The following is a 17,917-nucleotide window of genomic DNA, read 5'->3' as shown; positions in this document are numbered from 1 at the left end:
ACCCCTGCTCAGATCTTAAACATACTGATGTCTTCCCACCTGTACTGCAATGAGTTTCTCCCTTAGGGTGTTTTATGAAAATACTTTTTGGTGTTTCATTTTCCCCAGTTTTTTTGTATTAATTCTGGTTAGTTGTGTAGAAATGATAACTCAAGCTATCCGTGAATCTTGCTGCCTAAATGTCCGTTTGGAGACACACACATACACGGCTCACCCTGCTGAGTCCGGTTCTTGAACAATACACGGAGAAACCTCCATCCCCAGCTGACCCTGACGAGTCAGTCCGCCACCCAGACGTGACATTTCCCTGTCCGTCAAAGGCCTGTATTCATGGCGTCCGTGAGCCCCGAAGGAGCGCCGGCATTCCTGCCGTAACCTACAGCTCTCGCATGAAGAGAGTCTTTCACAGACACCCTACACGCAAGCCAATGGAGGATGGAAGTGCTTTGAGAACTTCATCCCGTCTCTGTAACTGCCCTCGAACGCACACAAGCCAGCTTTGTGACAATAACAGCGTTATCTGGCCCGTTATTGGCTGTTCCCATGGCGACCCACATTCCACCCCTCTTCCCGTCACAGGCCTATTCGTTAGATATGATGTAGGGCCGCCCCACTGAAGAGTCACTGAAATCCAGACAGATGCCTCTGTGTTTCTCTCAGGGCGTTTTCACACTCGGTCTGAACCAGAGTTCGCTTTCTCTCCGCTTGTTTACGCCGTAAGTGTGCACACTGCTGTGAATATCAATGGCAGTCGTTTGGCTTGTTAGGTTTTACTACCAAAACTCGCATCTTTCTGCAAGAGATTCAGTGAATAAAAATGTTCTACTTGCCTAAGAAAATCACATCATTACTACTTCAGTTCACTTGATCAAATTAGGCCAGATTATTTTTATGGAGACTGAACTGTACTGGAGTCCACATGAATCAAACCAAATTGGCTCAAACGTGGTTCTTAAAGGGGTCATGAACTGCCTTTGTTTTTTGTTGTGTACTGTTCTCTGAGGTCCACTGTTATCAAGATTTTTACATAAAAACATAATTTAGAAGCAATAGGCTATTTTCTGTCATGTTTTTAAACCTCCATCTGCAGAACGCTCTTTCCTGCGTGGCGGATTGTAGACTCGGAAGTAAACGCTCACTGCTATGATTGACTCATAGATGGACGCCGTTGTGATTTAGGTTTAAAACACACAAATAGACAAAGCAGTCGTGACCACATAATGAAAAGTTACTCACACTTTTGTTGCGACAGTCCAATATCGGCAGCACTGCATCGTCTTTTATTTTCAGTCTTTTTGAAAATCTTGTGTTGAATTGTCACTCCAGTTACTAACGTAAGCGTTGCATCCCAGACGCTATGGGTAATTGTAAACAAATCCGTGGTAAAATCAAATTAGGACCAAGTTTTTACGGATGCGGTCTGGGCCTTTATTAAAAATCAACTTCATCCACTCTTTGGGATCAGAAGGAAGGCAATGCAAAAACAGCTTTTTGCACCAGTTGGCACTGCGGAGTGTCCTTTTGTTTTCAGAGCCATCTTTATTGTTTGGTTTCCACGTAAACCTGCGTTCGCCTCTCTTGTAAACGCTATGCAGGAATCGGTGGGCGAGGCTAAGCAGGCAGCGATGTGGATCTTCTTCTGTGGAGGCGGTGCTTATCCACACTATTACATCATAGAGTAGAACATTCCAAAAGCTGTCGTTTTGAAACTAAACTAAAAACAGGATGTTTTATAGCACAATGACCTCTTGTGTGTCAAAAGATCAAGGGAATTTCGGTTTCTCACTTCATGACCCCTTTAACCAAAATAATTGAAATCTGACAACTTATGACCTCAAGAATATACCGGAATACCATTGGTTTTGCTATTAAAACTTGACACAGATCAGCACTTGTGCAAAAGATGCATCAAATGTGAGCTGCTCACTTGAGGCTGTTTCTGTGAAGATGTGATTATATAATACATTTATGTAGCACTTTCTACCACAGACTTTTACATTAATAAACAGGACAATAACAGTTTTAGTGTTTTAAAATTCATTCATTAACATTCCGTTTCAGCTGTGAAGACAGTAGTGTTATTCAGTTGGCACCAGTAGCCTTGAGGGCAACGCACCAACATATAACGTGACATATAGACACATAAACATAAAACTTCTGTCGTGATCTATTATTACCCGTCTCATTTTAATTATAATAACACATTTAATTGCTTTTATTTTTGTTCACATTTTCATTTTTAATCATGAACCTCCAGGATGTTATAGGCTTATGCATTTATTTATGAAGAGAACAGAGATTGTGAGTCACTTTTCATGTTCAACACCACACCCCGCAGTGACAGCGGATCCACTGAGAACAACACAATATGCTAGGGCTGGGTAAAAAAAAAAAAAAACAAAAAAAAAAAACACGATTTCTTGATTTTAATAGATTCTCATTTTTATGCACCAATATCAGTTCTTAAATCCCAACCGATCTTTTGGTCAACGCTGTTTTTAACAGTACATAGTGCGCCTCCCATCCAATAAATCGCAATAGGCAGAGCTCTGTGCTTTGTTACTTTTGATATGAAACAGAGTCTCAGATTTAAAATTCTAATCAAACGCATAGCAGAAGCTTTGTGACAGTTTATTTATTCTGGATCCTGTGCTTTGCTGCGACACTGAAGCGCACTCACCACCAACTGGACAGGAGTGGGATTGCATCTATAAGTTACAATAGATCACCCTCAGTGTAATCTGTCAAAATGACAGATGGGCTTCAGATTTTTCCATCGCTGATTTAAAAATAAAAAAAACGAATTTAATTATTTGCGCACATAGATTATACACTGTAAATGCAAAGACCCGAATGTGCATGGGACGATGCGAATGGTGCGAATTGGGCACCTCAGTTAAGTTTAAAAAAATTTCAACTTGAGCCAAAAGTTTGCATGATGCATTGTCATGCAAGCCAGTCAATGAAGAGCTTATTGACACGTCTGGATGTGTACGAATTTTTGTTTTTTGTTTTTACTTGCGCCAGTGATACAAAAAACAACCCACAAGTAAACTAGAGCGAGTAATGCAATGCAAATATTCGCTTTGTGTTTGGTGTGAACTGTGTGAACCCGAATTGTGACATGAAGCGAACTCCACAGCCTGGTGTGAAAACGCCCTCCTCTCTTCTCCTGAGCTTCTGCACCAACACTCTGCCAGCTTATGTCGTCTAATGCTTCCCCCTCTCATGCACGCACACACACACGTGCACACCCCTAAAAATCAGAGTCTTTCCTAATGTGTCATCCCTCACACCCCGTCACTGCTGACCTGACCTCGACTCGGCTCACTGACTAATGTTGTGTTTCTCTCTCCCTTTCTCTTTTCCCGCGCACTCCATCATGTCTGTTTGCCATGCACATTCCTCTTCCGTTGCATTCTGTCGTTTCCGTGCACCCACGCAGTCTCTCTTCATGTTCCCATTTTCCCCATCCTCCTCCACCCTCTCCTCCCTCCCGCCCACCCTTGACACCATCTCTGAGCTGGACGTGTTGTCCGACATCTCCGAGGACGAGCCCGACCTGAACCTCGAGCCCGACTCAGACCCTCTGAGCTGGCCGGCCGAAGACTCCGGCGGTGGCGAGGGTGCGTCCGCCCCGTCGTCCTCACCTGCGGAGTGCATCCCAGGGTCCGAAGAGCCGCAGCCCGCCTCCGCGCCCCGCTCCGCCCTGCCCAGGCTGGGTCTGTCCATGCTCAGCTTCTGCAAGGGTCTGCGTCTTCCCTCGCTGCTGGACGAGGACGGCTACATCAGTCTGCCCTGTCTGCCGGAGGACTGCGCCGCCCTGCTGCTTCCTGCCGGACTGCACCGTCACCTGCCCCTCTCCTCCCCTTCACTCCTGCCCTCCTTCCTGCTCATCTTTGCCGTCTTCCTCTCCGCCTGCCAGTCGGTAGCGCTGTCTCTGCTGCTAGCGTTGCCTCTGGCCCTGTCCCTGTGCTACCTGGAACCAAAAGCGCTCGCACGTTTCAGGCCGGCAGAGGTCGCGGTTAAGACGACCTCTCCAGAGGAAATGCAGTGTGACCCTGCCGCCTAAACTGACCCCTGACCTCCCTGCTCCTTTCTCCATGTCTGCCTACCTCCTAAACGCTACTGTGTGCATTTTGTCGCTGTTTGCCTTTTTCCCCCTCCTATAGCTCTTCTCTCTGTCCAGCGCCAGATTTTCAGTGTGAAATGCAGATTAGTCCCTCCGCTCAGATTGTAGCAACATTCCAGTGGGACCCTATTTATAATCCATATCCTGTCTGAAAAAAAACCTTCCCTCCCTCTTCAGCTGAAGCATTTATTAGACCCGAATCAGTCGACCAGCTTCAATCTTACACTAAACAGCACATTTATATGTATTTTGAATAGATTGTCCTCCGATTATAGTCCTTCAGGTGTTTTGTAAGTAAAGAGTTTGAAACCGAAGAACAGAAAAGCAGGATCTCACTCAGCCAGCCTGTCCCAGAGCTCAGGGCTCGCTCCTTATCGCTTTGATTGGGGATTTAGGCCTTCCCATCATCCATTTCACCTTTTCAGACTATTTTGTCCATTATTCCACCAATTAGAGTCCACAGGTGGAGGTCGTGGAGAAGCCAAACGAGGACGCGGACACATCCCTCACCTCTGAAACGGCCTTTGAGGTCTGCTAACCTTCCCAGCATGCATCTCTAATCACATTCATATAATTAGCACACAATCCAGAGGTATGGTAGGACATGTTTTGAACTAATCTTCATCTTTTGTCTCCGACGGCACGAGCAGACGGATAAAGGCGGTGCTCCTGAGAGAAAGGTGTTTAATTATTGTTTGAGATGCAGATTTGTTGTAATTCACTATGTGTTTTAATTTCATGTTTTTGTCCAATTGAAAGTGATGGGGGTTTTGCATCATGGTTGTTTGATGTAAAATCTTTGCTTTATTTGCTGTGGTGATGGTTGATTCTTTTAATTTGGTTTTGTGCTGGTTATCCTGTGTATTTTCTGTAATTTCAACTGCAAATGAGGCTTAAATCACGTGAGCTCTCTCGAATGATCAACTGGCACTAGATTTGCTGATTGATTGGCTAAGCAGTGCTAGATTGATGATTTGTGATCAGATGCTGATTGGTTGGTTACTTTCAAGACCCCTGATACAGATGAGCATACAGGAAATCAGTAGTGTCATGTATATGAACCGAACTGGATCAGCCTAAAGTCACATCAGAAAGTCTGAGAGCACATTAAGAATATGAGATTCAAGATTCATTTAAATCTGTCTCAAGATCGTTTTCAGTTCAACACTCAAATTGATATGCTGATAATATAATGAAAATTGATAATGAAGGATAAAAATGCACATTAGAAGCTCTCAGACTTTCAGAGACTGTATGTTTCCTGTAATCATTTTCCATTACGATGCATTTTCTTGTCATTAGTGATGTTCGTCAGATTTGACTCCAGTTCATTACCATCTGTCTTTTTCCTTTTTGTTCAAATGTGTTCTCATTTTTGATCCACAGAGCAAGTTGAGAGTGCAGGGGGAAAATATATATGTCAGACATAGCAATTTAATGTTGGAGGTTCGTATGTCGTATGTAATCCAAGAAAAAGAAACCAAGAAAGAGCAAAAGCATAATGGATGGTGGACGTGTGTCCCCTCTCTGGCTACTGTCCTGGGCTGCCTCTCACTCTTCCTCTTCAGGCTTTGTGTGCATGCATTATAATGTGTATGTGTCCTCTGTGTGTGTGTGTGTGTGTGTGTGTGTGTGTGTGTGTACACCCATGCATGGGCTGCATGTTAAAATGGTGCATGTCTGTGGGTGAACTGAGTGTACGTGATATGTTGTGATTTTAACTTTTGTGTAAATGTCATGTGGGAATGGTTCTCATAACAACACTAATAGTATTTCCCTAACCAGACAGGTGACTTTCTGCTTTGGTTGTGGTGATTGTTTACATTTTATTTTAAAACTAAATGGATTTACTCATCCTGGGGTGACTCTGTCAGTGCTAAAGACACAAAAATGTGGCCTAAATGTCAGTGTTTAAAGCTGAAGTGTGTAATCACTGTCTCCAAACACTATTCCTTCTGGCAATTTAATTGAATAATGATTCAAAAAAAGAGGTCCTGATGCTCAAGCAAATGGATCAGTCGCAGTGTCGCAAGTCTACTGATGACTTAGTTTTCCCTACATCTTAAACTGTAATAAAAAAAACATATTTTCTCATTATGACACACTTCATCTTTGGATGAGTGTGCACTCAGTATCTGGTGTCTGAGCAACAGTTGTGTCTTTGGCATTGAAGCAGTGTCTCACTGCACCGCTCCAGTCCTCAGTGTGTAAACCAGTCCTGCCTCACTGCTCCCCACAGACGCTGACCTCTCACCTGACCCCAGTGGTTCACCAGAACCAAACCTTAACCGGGATTACCAGTGTCCTTGAGATGTGGAAGACTAATTGATCTTATTCAGGATGACTGTAGGGTTTGAGGAGACCCCTTTTATTTGATTAGATGTGAATGAAAACGAGTGTGTAGTTGCATTTCCGTTACTATTCAAATTGCGCAAATAGAAATTGAGAATTGAAAATATGGCTAATGGAAAGGTGTCAATTTCTCCAAAACTCGCATGTATCACCAAAAAGTTTTTACACTTACATGAGGGGGGGGGGCTTTCAGGTAACTCGAAAAAGGAATATTTCGCAAAAGTGAAAAAGTGTTTTTTTTTTTTTTGTTTTTGTTTTTTGTTTTTTTACAGACCACATGGCGTATGTAGAATGTCATACGATCATACTATCAACTTCAAGAAACACTCCATATGTGGCTGCTCTCAAGTATAAGGGGCTTTCCCTGCAATTAGTAGGGCTGCGATGATAACTTGATGCAGAATCGATATGTGGATCAATTTTGAGATCTCCCGAATGCATCGTGATTCTCTCTGGAATCGATTCTGAGCGTAAATTTTAGGAGCAGATGGCCCTCTAATCTAATTTTTATCTGCACACTTAAATGCTCATGAGGAGAAGTGCTGAGCGCTTGTCATGTAATTTCACTTCAGCTCTGAATTATTTTATGATGCAAGATTAATGTGAACACAGCCCACTGTGAAAAATCTTCAACCTTTTTGAATTTTATGAATTATTATTTTAGGTTCAAGTGTGTGTAAGGATTTGGAAACAAGCAGAGTCCGGCTGTTTCTAAAGCGTGCAATGCCATCTGCTGTTCAAAACTAAGCTCAGAATAGTCTTGTGAAAAAAATCGCTATGTATTCGGAAAATCTCAGAATAGATGCTAAATCGTTTCTTGATTTGTGATGCATCGATTTCTTTTCACAGCCCTAGCCATTAATGCTCAGAGAATTTACACTTTATTTACAGAGCTTCACGGCTCTGACACGGCCACCGTAGCTGATCCCTGCCACTCAGTCAAGGTTTGTGTTTATACCAGCCACGCTGTGCATGTTTTGTGAAGCGGCTCTCTGCACGGCTTCTGTAAAAATACAGGCATATGCCTCCTTCAATTAAATATAGCCAAATCAGTTGCCATGACTTATTGCGAGAAGAAAAAATATTTTGGTCACGTAACATTGGTTAATGGAAACGCTGTCATTTCACAATATTTTTTTTAATGACATTTATAAAATATAGTTTTGCGCAAATCTGTAATGGAAATGTGCCTTGTGAGGGACAGACGTACAGTCAGAGCAATAGGCTGTAGTGTTTTAAGGCACTGAGCTCGTTTTGCCGAACCTTTGTGGAAAGACCCATTTTCAGTGTTCTTTCAGCTGAACTATGAATACCTGGATGTACAACCTGTAAAAGCCAGGCACAGTTTGAAGATATTTAATAGACACCACAGTTTTCTATAAACAGAAAACTATTCGAAGCCAACGACTCCAAGCAAACTTTGGTTTAGCCAGATTTATTTAGAAATGATGTTGCACCCATTAAAACTGAAGAACGAATGGGTGATGTCATTTCAAAGGAAATCTGGCTGAAACAAAGTTTGTTTTGGTGGTATCATATAATTTTAATGAAAACAAAGTTTGTTTGGAGTTTCAGTGGTTCAAAAATGTGCACTGGTGAGCCAAAACAAACTCCAAACAAAAGATTAACTTGAAGCCAAAAGCTCTTCGTAATGTCTTCGTAATCGCACCTACTCGTTCTTCAGTTTCACTATTATATCAGGGCCTTAACAGTTTGTATTTCTGTCCCTCACAACCTCAATTTCTTTTGTGTCAAATTACTAAAACAATAATGCTGGATGTCATCAGTTATTGAGAGGAGTTCCAGAACCCTGCGGCACTGTTCCAAATCTAGTGAGCTTCCTGGCAGCCTACTGCCTAACATCATAAGCGCACGCAATGCAATTGTAAATATTAACTCCCTATTGAAGCCAAGAGTGCGTCTGTGCTGTCAGAGATCCGCTGGGTCTTTGAACCGAGCTCAGGACTGTGTGGTGCGTCGGGTGAGCAGTGAGGTTCGACTCTAACGTGGTTCAGGTCTCTCCATGACTAATGTGCTGGTTGTTGGTTGTCCCTTTGTCCTCCCCCTGCCTGCCTCTCCCTGGTGCTGTGGGCCCATCAGGACTTGGATAAGACCCAGGAGGATGTATTGAAACATCAGGCTAGCATTAGCGAGCTAAAGCGCAGTTTTATGGAGGCTACGCCCGAGCCCAGGCCCAGTCAATGGGACAAACGCCTGACGGGCAGCCCTGCCACCACACTGCGCCTGCAGGCTCAAGGGGTACGTGTGCTTCTGCTCGGGATACGGACGCCTCCTCAGATGCTCTGCATGCCCCCGCTGTCCTGCACTTCCTGTTTTTCTTACTCTCCTCTACTGAGAAGCTGGTGTACTGTTTGTTTTCTGTTGTATGGTGGGACAGTTGGGAAAATGTTGCGTAAATAAGTGTTTTCTTATATCTCGATGAATTACAAATCCTGTCAGTGCTTATACCTTGATCTTAAAACTTGGAGTTTTGAATCATGAACCTTTTTTTTGGCATTTAAAAACATCTGGAATATGCAATAGTTTGAAAGGTATGGAAGCCTGTTTCCGCCACTGAATAAAAAATGTAAAAAAAAAAAAAAGGTTATTGCGACCTTTTCATCTCTAAATTCTGACTTTTTTTCTCAGAGTTGCATAATACAAACTTGTAACTCTGAATTTTTTCTCAAAATTGTGAGACAAAAAGTCGCATTTGTGAGTTATAAAGTCAGAATTGTGACTATATATTGAAATTCTGAGAAATAAAGTCGCAACTGCGTAATACAAACTTGCAATTCTGACTTTTTTTTTTTTTCTCAGGATTGAGAAAGTTATAAAGTCAGAATTGCGAGATATATCCAAAACAAGTCACTCGCCATTGTGAGAAAAAGGCTTGTTTATATCCCGCAATTCTGACTTTATAACTCGCAATTGTGCATTTATTGTCTCAAAATTCTGAGAAAATAAGAATTCTGAGTTTATACAGCGCAATTCTGAGAAAAAATGACAGAATTGTTAGATAAAAAGTCACAATTACCTTTGTTTTTTTTTTTTCAGTGGTGGAAACAGGCTTCCATAGATAGGTGTTCAGCTTCAAAATATTACAATTTTATGTATGGACACATATTTAATGCATATTCTGTCCTTTTATTACATAAAACATATTAGGAGAAGCATTTCCTTCGTAATGCATTTTGAAATTCAGTTGAATGTCATTGTGAATCTGATCAAATTGGTCTGAATTTGTGAAAATTGTTCCTGAACTGAGTTGTCATCGGCCAACCTGCCTTAGGGTTTTCCAAAAAAATGTGCATGTGCTTGACCAAAACAGATTTTATTCCTGTTTTGAAACAACATCTTGTCAAACACTTTTGAATCGTTCGTTCATTCCCCACTGAAGTAGACCGAGCTGCGCTGTCATGACTAGAAATGTCTGTTCAGTCGGGTGTCACCGAGATGTCCGTTGAGGAAACCGACTGACTTCAATGCCTTTGGGCTCTTAATGAAATCATGCAGATGATCCATTAGTGTGAGATGCCTTGCTAGCACCTGTCACTCCTGACGTCACAATGCACTATTGTCTGGTTGAGTCTTAAGTAGATTTAAGACGACTGCCCATAATCCCAACTGTCTCACGCACACGCACGCCTCCTGTCCTCTACACTAGCCAATGGCGGGGCAGTTCTCAATCTGATTGGTGCATCAGTTCACTCTGATTGGCTCTTTGAGTTCTGTTGTTCATGCTGTGCGTTGGCTCATTCTGTCCTTTGGTTTCCTCACTGCTCATGAATATTTTGTTTTCCCTCCTGTGTTTTCTAGCAGAATGCTTCTCTCATTGTTTAGGTTTGCTCATTTCATTTGCAGTTTTCGATCACGTTGTCTCTTTCAGCTGCGCACATGCTACTTCTGTTTGTTTGTATGTTTTAAAAGTTCTCCTTTATCAGTCCGTGTAAATGATCAGCTCCTGCCAAAGACTATATTGCGCATTTTGATGAGTGCTTGTATGTTTGATTGATTTTTGCAGTTTATTTGCACCCGTTTTACAGACTTCTCTTTGAAACACTTTGTGTCTTGAGTTGTCGGCACACATTCTCTCTGCTCTGTTCACTTTGAAGTGCTTTACTGCTGTTCCTGTAGTGTGTGTATGTGTGTGTGCTTGTTGGGTTAGTAGCTGTTCTCTCCTCACTCTGTAGAATCACTCAAGTGCTTTTGTGTTTCTTTCTCTCTTGTTTCTTCTGTTTCTGTGTCTGTTCTTGTCCTTGCACCCACTTGTTTCATGTCTTGCCCTTCACTGTGGTTTCATAACCCCTGTAGAGTTTGGAAGAGGAGCTCACCTCTCTCTTTCTGAGTAAGGCGTGCTTCTCCGGGCTGGCTGGCTCCTGCAGTGCTGATGCTGCTCCAGCAGAGGCCAGTAAAGTCTCAGCTCAGCCCGAGGTGCCTTTACCACTTCTGTCTGTCTCTTCATCTCGCCTGCTCTGACTTTCTGTCTCCCTGTAACTGCTTACGGCTTTATATTCTCTGCCACGTACTTGCACTGCTTTAAAACAAACCAAGTTCATGCTCAGATCTGGCAGCCGGTATTGATCCAGCCCTCGCTGATGTGTGAAGAAGCACTGTGTGTGTACACTTTTTTTTTTTTTTTTTTTTTTTTTTTCCTGTCTTTAAAGATCTCCAAGGCTGCATTTATTTGATCAAAAATACAGTCTAAACAGTGAAATATTAGTGCAATTTAAAAATAGCTGTTTTCTGTGAATATCTGTTAAACTGTAATTGATTGCTGTGATCAAAGCTGATTTTCAGCTTCATTCAGTCTTCAGTGTCACATGATTCTTCAGAAGTCATTCTTATATGTGACCACAAAATCAGTCATAAGGGTCATTTTTTATCATCTCAAAGCTGAATTAATAAGCTTTCCATTGACATGTGGTTTATGATAGGACAATATTTGGCCGAGATACAATTATTTGAAAATCTGAAGGTGCAAAAAAAATCTAAATATTAAGAAAATGGCCTTTAAAGTTGTCCAAATGAAGTTCTTAGCAATGCGTATTACTAATCAGAAATTAAGTTTTGATATATTTAGGATAGGAAATGTACAATATGTCTTCATGGAACATGATCTGTACGTACTTTCCTAATGATTTTTGGCATAAAAGAAAAATCGATAATTTTGACCCATGCAATGTATTTTTGGCTATTGCTACAAATATACCCGTGCTGCTTATGACTGATTATGTGGTCCAGGGTCACGAATGCTAATTTGCTGCTTAAGAAACATTAATGATTATCATCAAACACCTTTTGAAAACAGTTATGCCGCAATATTTTTGTGGAAACTGTGAAACATTTTATTTTTCAGGATTCACAGATGAATAGAACGTTCAAAAGAACAGAATTAAAAGATTATTACAAATCTTTTGTAACATTATAAATGTTTTTACTGTCACTTTTGATCAATTTAATGCATCCTTGCTGAAAAATATTAATGACCTTTCGAATAGTAGTGTGTAGATACAAATTATGTAAACAATAATTATTTCTTACACATCTAACAGCAGTTCAGAAATGGAAAGCAAAAGTAATTAAATGTACAATAAACCATCAAAATCAAAACAAGTGTGTCAAATATATTGCTATTTTATTAGGGCTGTCAAAGGATTAATCGCAATTAATCACATGCAGAATAAAAGTTTGTTTACCTAATGTATGTGTGTGTGTACTGTGTATATATATATATATACGTATAAATACACACAGATGCATGTATAATTTAATGTATAAAGAAAAATTTTATTTCAATATACAAAATACATGTACATATATTTGCATATAATTTGTATTATCATTTACACGCACACATTTTATGTAAACACAAACTTTTAAATTGCATGCAATTAATTGTTTGACAGCCCTGTATTTTATACCACAATGAATGAGATTTGAGAGCTACAGCTGTATTTATACAGCTCTTCTGGACTGAGTGATAGTGAATCACACACATGAGATCAGCTCTACAGGGCATTTCACTGCCAGACTGGTCATAAACATCCAGTAACAACATAATCGAGTAATTTCCATCCCTGCCATCGTGTGTGAAATTTGTTTTGTGTGTTTGTGATCTTTCTGTTTACCTGTATTACTGCTGACTGCTGTCCTGTCCACCGTCTGAAACCTTTTAACTCACTGCTGCCTCGGGTCATCCGATCACTAGCGGTCATTTGAAACGCATCTGCGTGTAGATCTGGTCTCAAATGCATCTCCTGTGATCGGGTCACGCAAGCAGGTCTCGTTCCGTGATGGCGTGTGTGGTCCAGAGCGTGTGTTTGAGTGACTGTGTCCTATGATTACCTTCAGGTTCCACAGCAAACCCCTCCTCGTCCCGGGACGGACAGCAGAGACGCCAGCAAGGTGGTCCATCGTCCTCGCTCAGCCTAACACCTAACATCACCTGAGCAAATGCGCACCTAACACTGCACACACATCTCACCCTTTTTCCATTGCAGACGTCATGATTCCAGCCCTCTTCTCTCCACCTTCACCAGATTGATCATCCATGTGTCTGTCCATGCGTTCATTCATCTTTCAGCTTGTTATGATCGTCTCTCTTTCTTATGTTGCTTGATTTATATGTGTGTGGTGTTGCAGTGTTTTTGGACCTTAGTCGGAGGAGATGTCATGTTTGATTCAGCACAAATGAGAGCGGCGCTGTGAGTGACAGATGTACAGTGTGTTCAATCAGATGTCTTGTTTTACAAAAAAATATCTGAAAGTCTTTACAAGAAACATTTGTGACCCTGGACCACAAAACCAGTCATAAGTAGCACGGGTATATTTGTTGCCAAAAATACATTGCATGGTTCAAAAATTATTTTTTTTATGCCAAAAATCATTAGGATATACAGTAAAGATCATGTTCCATGAAGATATTTTGTACTACCATAAATATATCAAAACAAAAATATATCAAAAAATTTTTGATTAGGAATATGCATTGCTAAGAACTTTATTTGGACAAATTTAAAGGCAATTTTCTCAATGTTTTTATTTATTTATTTATTATTATTATTATTATTATTTTTTTTTTTTATTTTATTTTTTTGCAACCTCAGATTCCAGATTTTCAAATAGTTGTACCTTAGCTTAATTTGACTTTTTAAAATTTAACGCCTAAAAAACCCCTTGAAAATAGCAAGACTTCTGAAGACGTACTTAAAAAATGCTTGTATTGTTGAAATACTTTGTACCTATGAAATATGAAGTTTAATTTTTTAATATGTCTTAAATATCTTTTCATGCAAAATTTACACAATACTTTTTTCACATATTTCAGTTAATAAAAAAAAAAAAAAAACAATGAATAAAACATAAAACTAGCGAGCTAAGCCAGTAGTAGTACTGACAATGTTGTGTAAACATGGCTGAAGATGCGAAAAGAGGAACAGATGAACTGAATCAATTTTATTTTGAACCAAATCAAAGTCATTTATGCTGGAACCACTCCGATTGATTCAAACTTCGATCATTTATTTAAAAAAGAAACAAAAAACAGATTCGATTAAAAGAGCCAGTTATTTTTGAATTTCCACATTGCTTGTAATGATTTTAAAAAGCACATAGTGATGGGTGAAACTACGTTTTGTGAAACTCCAAATCAGTTAAACCATTGTGTTGCAAAATGATTTACCATTTACAAGCACTCCGATTTTGCAATTGTGCAAATCATTTGATTCAGATCGAGTATCGCAGATCATTTCTTTTAGATCGAGACTTCGGAACAGGTTCACAAATCTTTTGATTTACATTGGAACTTTGCATATCATGAATCATTTGAATCTGGACTTTGGAGCATGTGTCGTGAATCATTTGATTTAGATTGGAGTGCAGATCGTGAATCATTTGATTCTGATCAAGACTTTGGTGCAGGTTTGCAAATCATTTGATTCAGTTTTGGAATTCAGAGCGTGGGTCACAAATCATTTGTTTCAGATCAGGATTTCGGAGTGTTTTTTTTTGTTTGTTTGTTTTCCTGATTAATTTAACAGTAGAAAAGATGAAACCATTAAGGCAGTACAGTTATACATTGTTTGATAAGTGAAATCTCTGATTAGAATCTCTGATTCTTGAAAATCGAAAAGGTAGTGCTTGAAAAGTCCTTGAAAGTCCTGGAATTTAATTTTACAGTATCTGTACAAACCCTTTGTATAAAGCCCAATTTCAAAAAATTGACACTGGTTTTGTGGTCCAGGGTCACATTTCATTGAGAGACAAATGTGTATGGTTTGTTCAGAAACTAAAATAGTTTAACAACTACAACAACTTCTGCTGCTGAGAGCTGTGGCAAACTTTCCTCTCGTTTTAGGCATCAGACAAGACAAGGTTTTATTCTTGCAGACAGTTTTGCTGCTTTTCAAGAATCCAGCACACATTTCAGTGCGTTTCAAGGTCTGCAAAACTGCACTCGTTGAACAGACTGTACATCTCTACCTCACAGCCTTGTTTTTATTTGCATTACAATGACACTGACTTTGACTAAGGTCCGCAGGAAGTTTGTTTCCTTCAGTTTTTGTTCTGTGGTCATGGTTTATGTTTTTTGCTTTTCTCTCCATCCCTCGTGTGTGTTTGTGTGCTTGTCTGGTGTAGAGCGCAGAGGTCAAACCCGAAGTCAACGGCCAGCCAGAGGTCGTAGAGGTCGTGGAAGAAACTGTCGTCATCGAGGAAGTCGTCAAAGCCAAACCCAAAAGCCCCACCCCTGAGGCGGCGGTTACAGTCGAGACCGAGCACGCCGCAGAGGTCAAGGAGGAGAGGAGTTTATCGTCGGACAGCGAGAGTGAAGACGAGGCGGAGTACCACGCTCAACCGCCCAGCACGAGCGTCTCCGCTCAGCTGATAAAAGAAGAGCCCGAGGAGGAACAGGAGGCGGATCTTACTCAACAAGCCCCGCCCTCTGTAATAGAGTCACAGCCAATCACAGAAGCAGCTGAACCCGCCCCCGCGGCAGAGGAAGAGAAACCAGCAGCGCAGCCTGAAGAGGAAGCGTGTGCGGACGAGCCTCTGCTGACACCGGATGAAGCTCCCAATGGACACGCCCTCCAAGACGAAGCCCCGCCCACTCTTAAAGCCACAGCTGCAGAGGAGGAGGAGCCTCACATCGTCAACGGCAGCGCCTCTCGTGTGGAAACGGAGCACCTGCCGCAGGTTATTTGTTGTTCGGAGGTAATTGACACCCTGAGCTGAGACGGCCACCTACGCTTCCCCTGCGCCGCCGCTCTTCTCCTCCTCATCTCCTCTTCCATTTCCCACTCCTTCCTCCTTCCTGGATGAAGATCCTGCTTTATCTGCGCACAGGCTGAAACGTCTCTCTAGCCCGCTTTAAAGGAAGCGATTGCAGTATAAATGAAAGCGTCTTAAATGTTTGTCATTCCATCCTCTCACCTTTAAGTTGATTTTATATTCCATCCTACTCGACCACACACACACACACACACATAAACACAATATTCTGAGTCACACATGAGGAGCGCTGCATGCGGGGGCTTGTATTTTGTGCGTTGCATGTTGTGTATCATTGCATGGGGCTTTGTGGTGCTTGTTTTATGTAGCGTACTTGATATCCTAATTATATAAGTGCGTTTACATTGATTTCTCACTCTGTTAGTAGAGATAGAGCAGCAGAAGCGTAAGTGATATGATTTGATTGCACAGATAAATATCACATAATTTAAGTACTCATAGAAATGAAAGTGTTTGTGCTTTTGCATGTGTGTGTTGTCCTGTCAACACTGCCAAAGATCGCAGAAACCAAAATTTGGAAACATTTTGGCTTATTTTTCGTTTTGTAGGCTGCATGCGTTATACCAAAGACGTCTAGTTTATAGTGGTGTGTTTCTTTGAACTGCACGAGCTTCATCTCTCCGTTGTGCTGTGTAGCGGTGGTTTTGTGTGTGTTTGTGAAGTGACGTCAGACCGGACGCGCCTCGTACGTGTACGTCACACTGACGGTCTCTGTCTCTCCGTAGCCTCCTGTTGTGAAGACCGAGATGGTTACGATTTCAGACACGTTTGCTGCTCAGAAGACGGAGATATCCACTAAGGAGGTCCCCATCGTTCACACGGAAACCAAGACCATCACGTACGAGGCCGCCCAGGTGAGAGGGGTCACCTGATCCTGTGAAGTTTCTTAAATGGAATTGTAGGAATCACATCAGGTCAGGAGTCACTGCACTGGATCTGTAATCGTTTGTGTGTGTTTGATTTATATTGATTTGTCTTCTTCCACAAATTTTGAATGTATGCAAATTGTATAATATCCAAGGTACACATTTCTAGTAATTGTGCAGTTAATTCATATTGTATTTTCAGAAAGTTTTGGAATATTTGTCCTCTTGCCAAATTTGTCACTACCAAAACAGTAATATATAATTTAATAAGAAGGGTTATATTGACCTGTTAAGATTTAGCTTACATCTTCTTTGTAAATATATATTTAAAGACATTTTCTAAGAGAAATCAATAACAATTACAATTTTAACAATATTTTAAGTGTGATTTATGACATTTGTTGTATTTTGAACAACAAAATACTAAGTATTTTGTTGACTTAGTAATGCTACAACACATACTGAATTATACTAAAATACAAAACATATTACAAAAAAAGCAAAAACTTTGCATATCTGTACTAATATTTTGTTTACTTTTGTTTGTGACTGTTTCGGTAGTGACAGTTTTATGGGATAACACCCAAAAAATGGCACCAAATATTTCGGTAGTAACAAGTTCCGATAGTTTTGAAGCTAGCTCAAAGATGCTAATCAGCACATGGTTAACCAGCACAGTTGTACACATATAAAAACTAAATGTTATGGAATAACTCCCAAAAAAGTGTGTTTATAGAAAAATGGTGTTCGGTAGTGACATTCTTTAAAGTTACACACAGCGTTTTCATACTTTTGAACACATTTACCTCAAAATGATGAGACGTATCTACTCACCGTGTAGCTATGAGACAAAGTGACACAGGAATATTTCCTGATCATAAATGAAGGGGTGTAGTTCAAATCAGTCTTAGCCAATGGACTAAAATATACACTTTCGGTAGTGACATGAAAATGCGGTACACATTTTTTTTTAAACATATTTTTTCTGGCATAATTGACAGAGTGACAAAAAAGTGACAAACTTCACTTTAAAAAAAAAAAATATCAAAAAGATATTTTTAAAAACTGCAGAAATTATTTGAATATAATTTTAATAAGTTGAAATTTAGGGGTTATGGTATGGGACATCCACCTCCCAATTGCAAGTACCCACTAAATGATTTTATATATATTTAGCTTACTGATATTTTAAATATTATTGTGCCTTTCAATAGATAATAAAAGAAGCTTCGTAAACATCTAAGATTTGAATACTTAAATGCTTTTTAAATGTGTT

The 17,917-nt window shown here is 40.4% G+C and overlaps 1 protein-coding gene across 15 annotated transcripts in view; it reads left to right on the top strand.

The window, feature by feature from the left end:
* The window catches only part of epb41l2 (erythrocyte membrane protein band 4.1 like 2), an 88,256-nt gene that overhangs the window by 60,873 nt on the left and 9,466 nt on the right, over positions 1 to 17,917 (top strand). For 2 of the 15 annotated variants that reach the window (XM_051139009.1, XM_051139007.1), the window contains exons 14-21: positions 4,587 to 4,661; positions 4,783 to 4,812; positions 5,519 to 5,578; positions 8,585 to 8,743; positions 10,799 to 10,918; positions 12,839 to 12,892; positions 15,125 to 15,697; positions 16,501 to 16,629. In XM_051139009.1, the coding sequence (XP_050994966.1) occupies positions 4,587 to 4,661; positions 4,783 to 4,812; positions 5,519 to 5,578; positions 8,585 to 8,743; positions 10,799 to 10,918; positions 12,839 to 12,892; positions 15,125 to 15,697; positions 16,501 to 16,629 (1,200 nt within the window). The remainder of the gene's footprint in view (positions 1 to 4,586; positions 4,662 to 4,782; positions 4,813 to 5,518; positions 5,579 to 8,584; positions 8,744 to 10,798; positions 10,919 to 12,838; positions 12,893 to 15,124; positions 15,698 to 16,500; positions 16,630 to 17,917) is intronic. The other 13 variants (XM_051139008.1, XM_051139011.1, XM_051139020.1 and 10 more) reach the window with 13 other exon arrangements.

The sequence above is a fragment of the Labeo rohita genome, chromosome 20, assembly GCF_022985175.1.
Source record: "Labeo rohita strain BAU-BD-2019 chromosome 20, IGBB_LRoh.1.0, whole genome shotgun sequence".
Taxonomy (NCBI): Eukaryota; Metazoa; Chordata; class Actinopteri; order Cypriniformes; family Cyprinidae; genus Labeo; species Labeo rohita.
The sequence above is the reverse complement of the archived record's forward strand: the minus strand, read 5'-3'. Positions and strand labels throughout refer to the sequence as shown.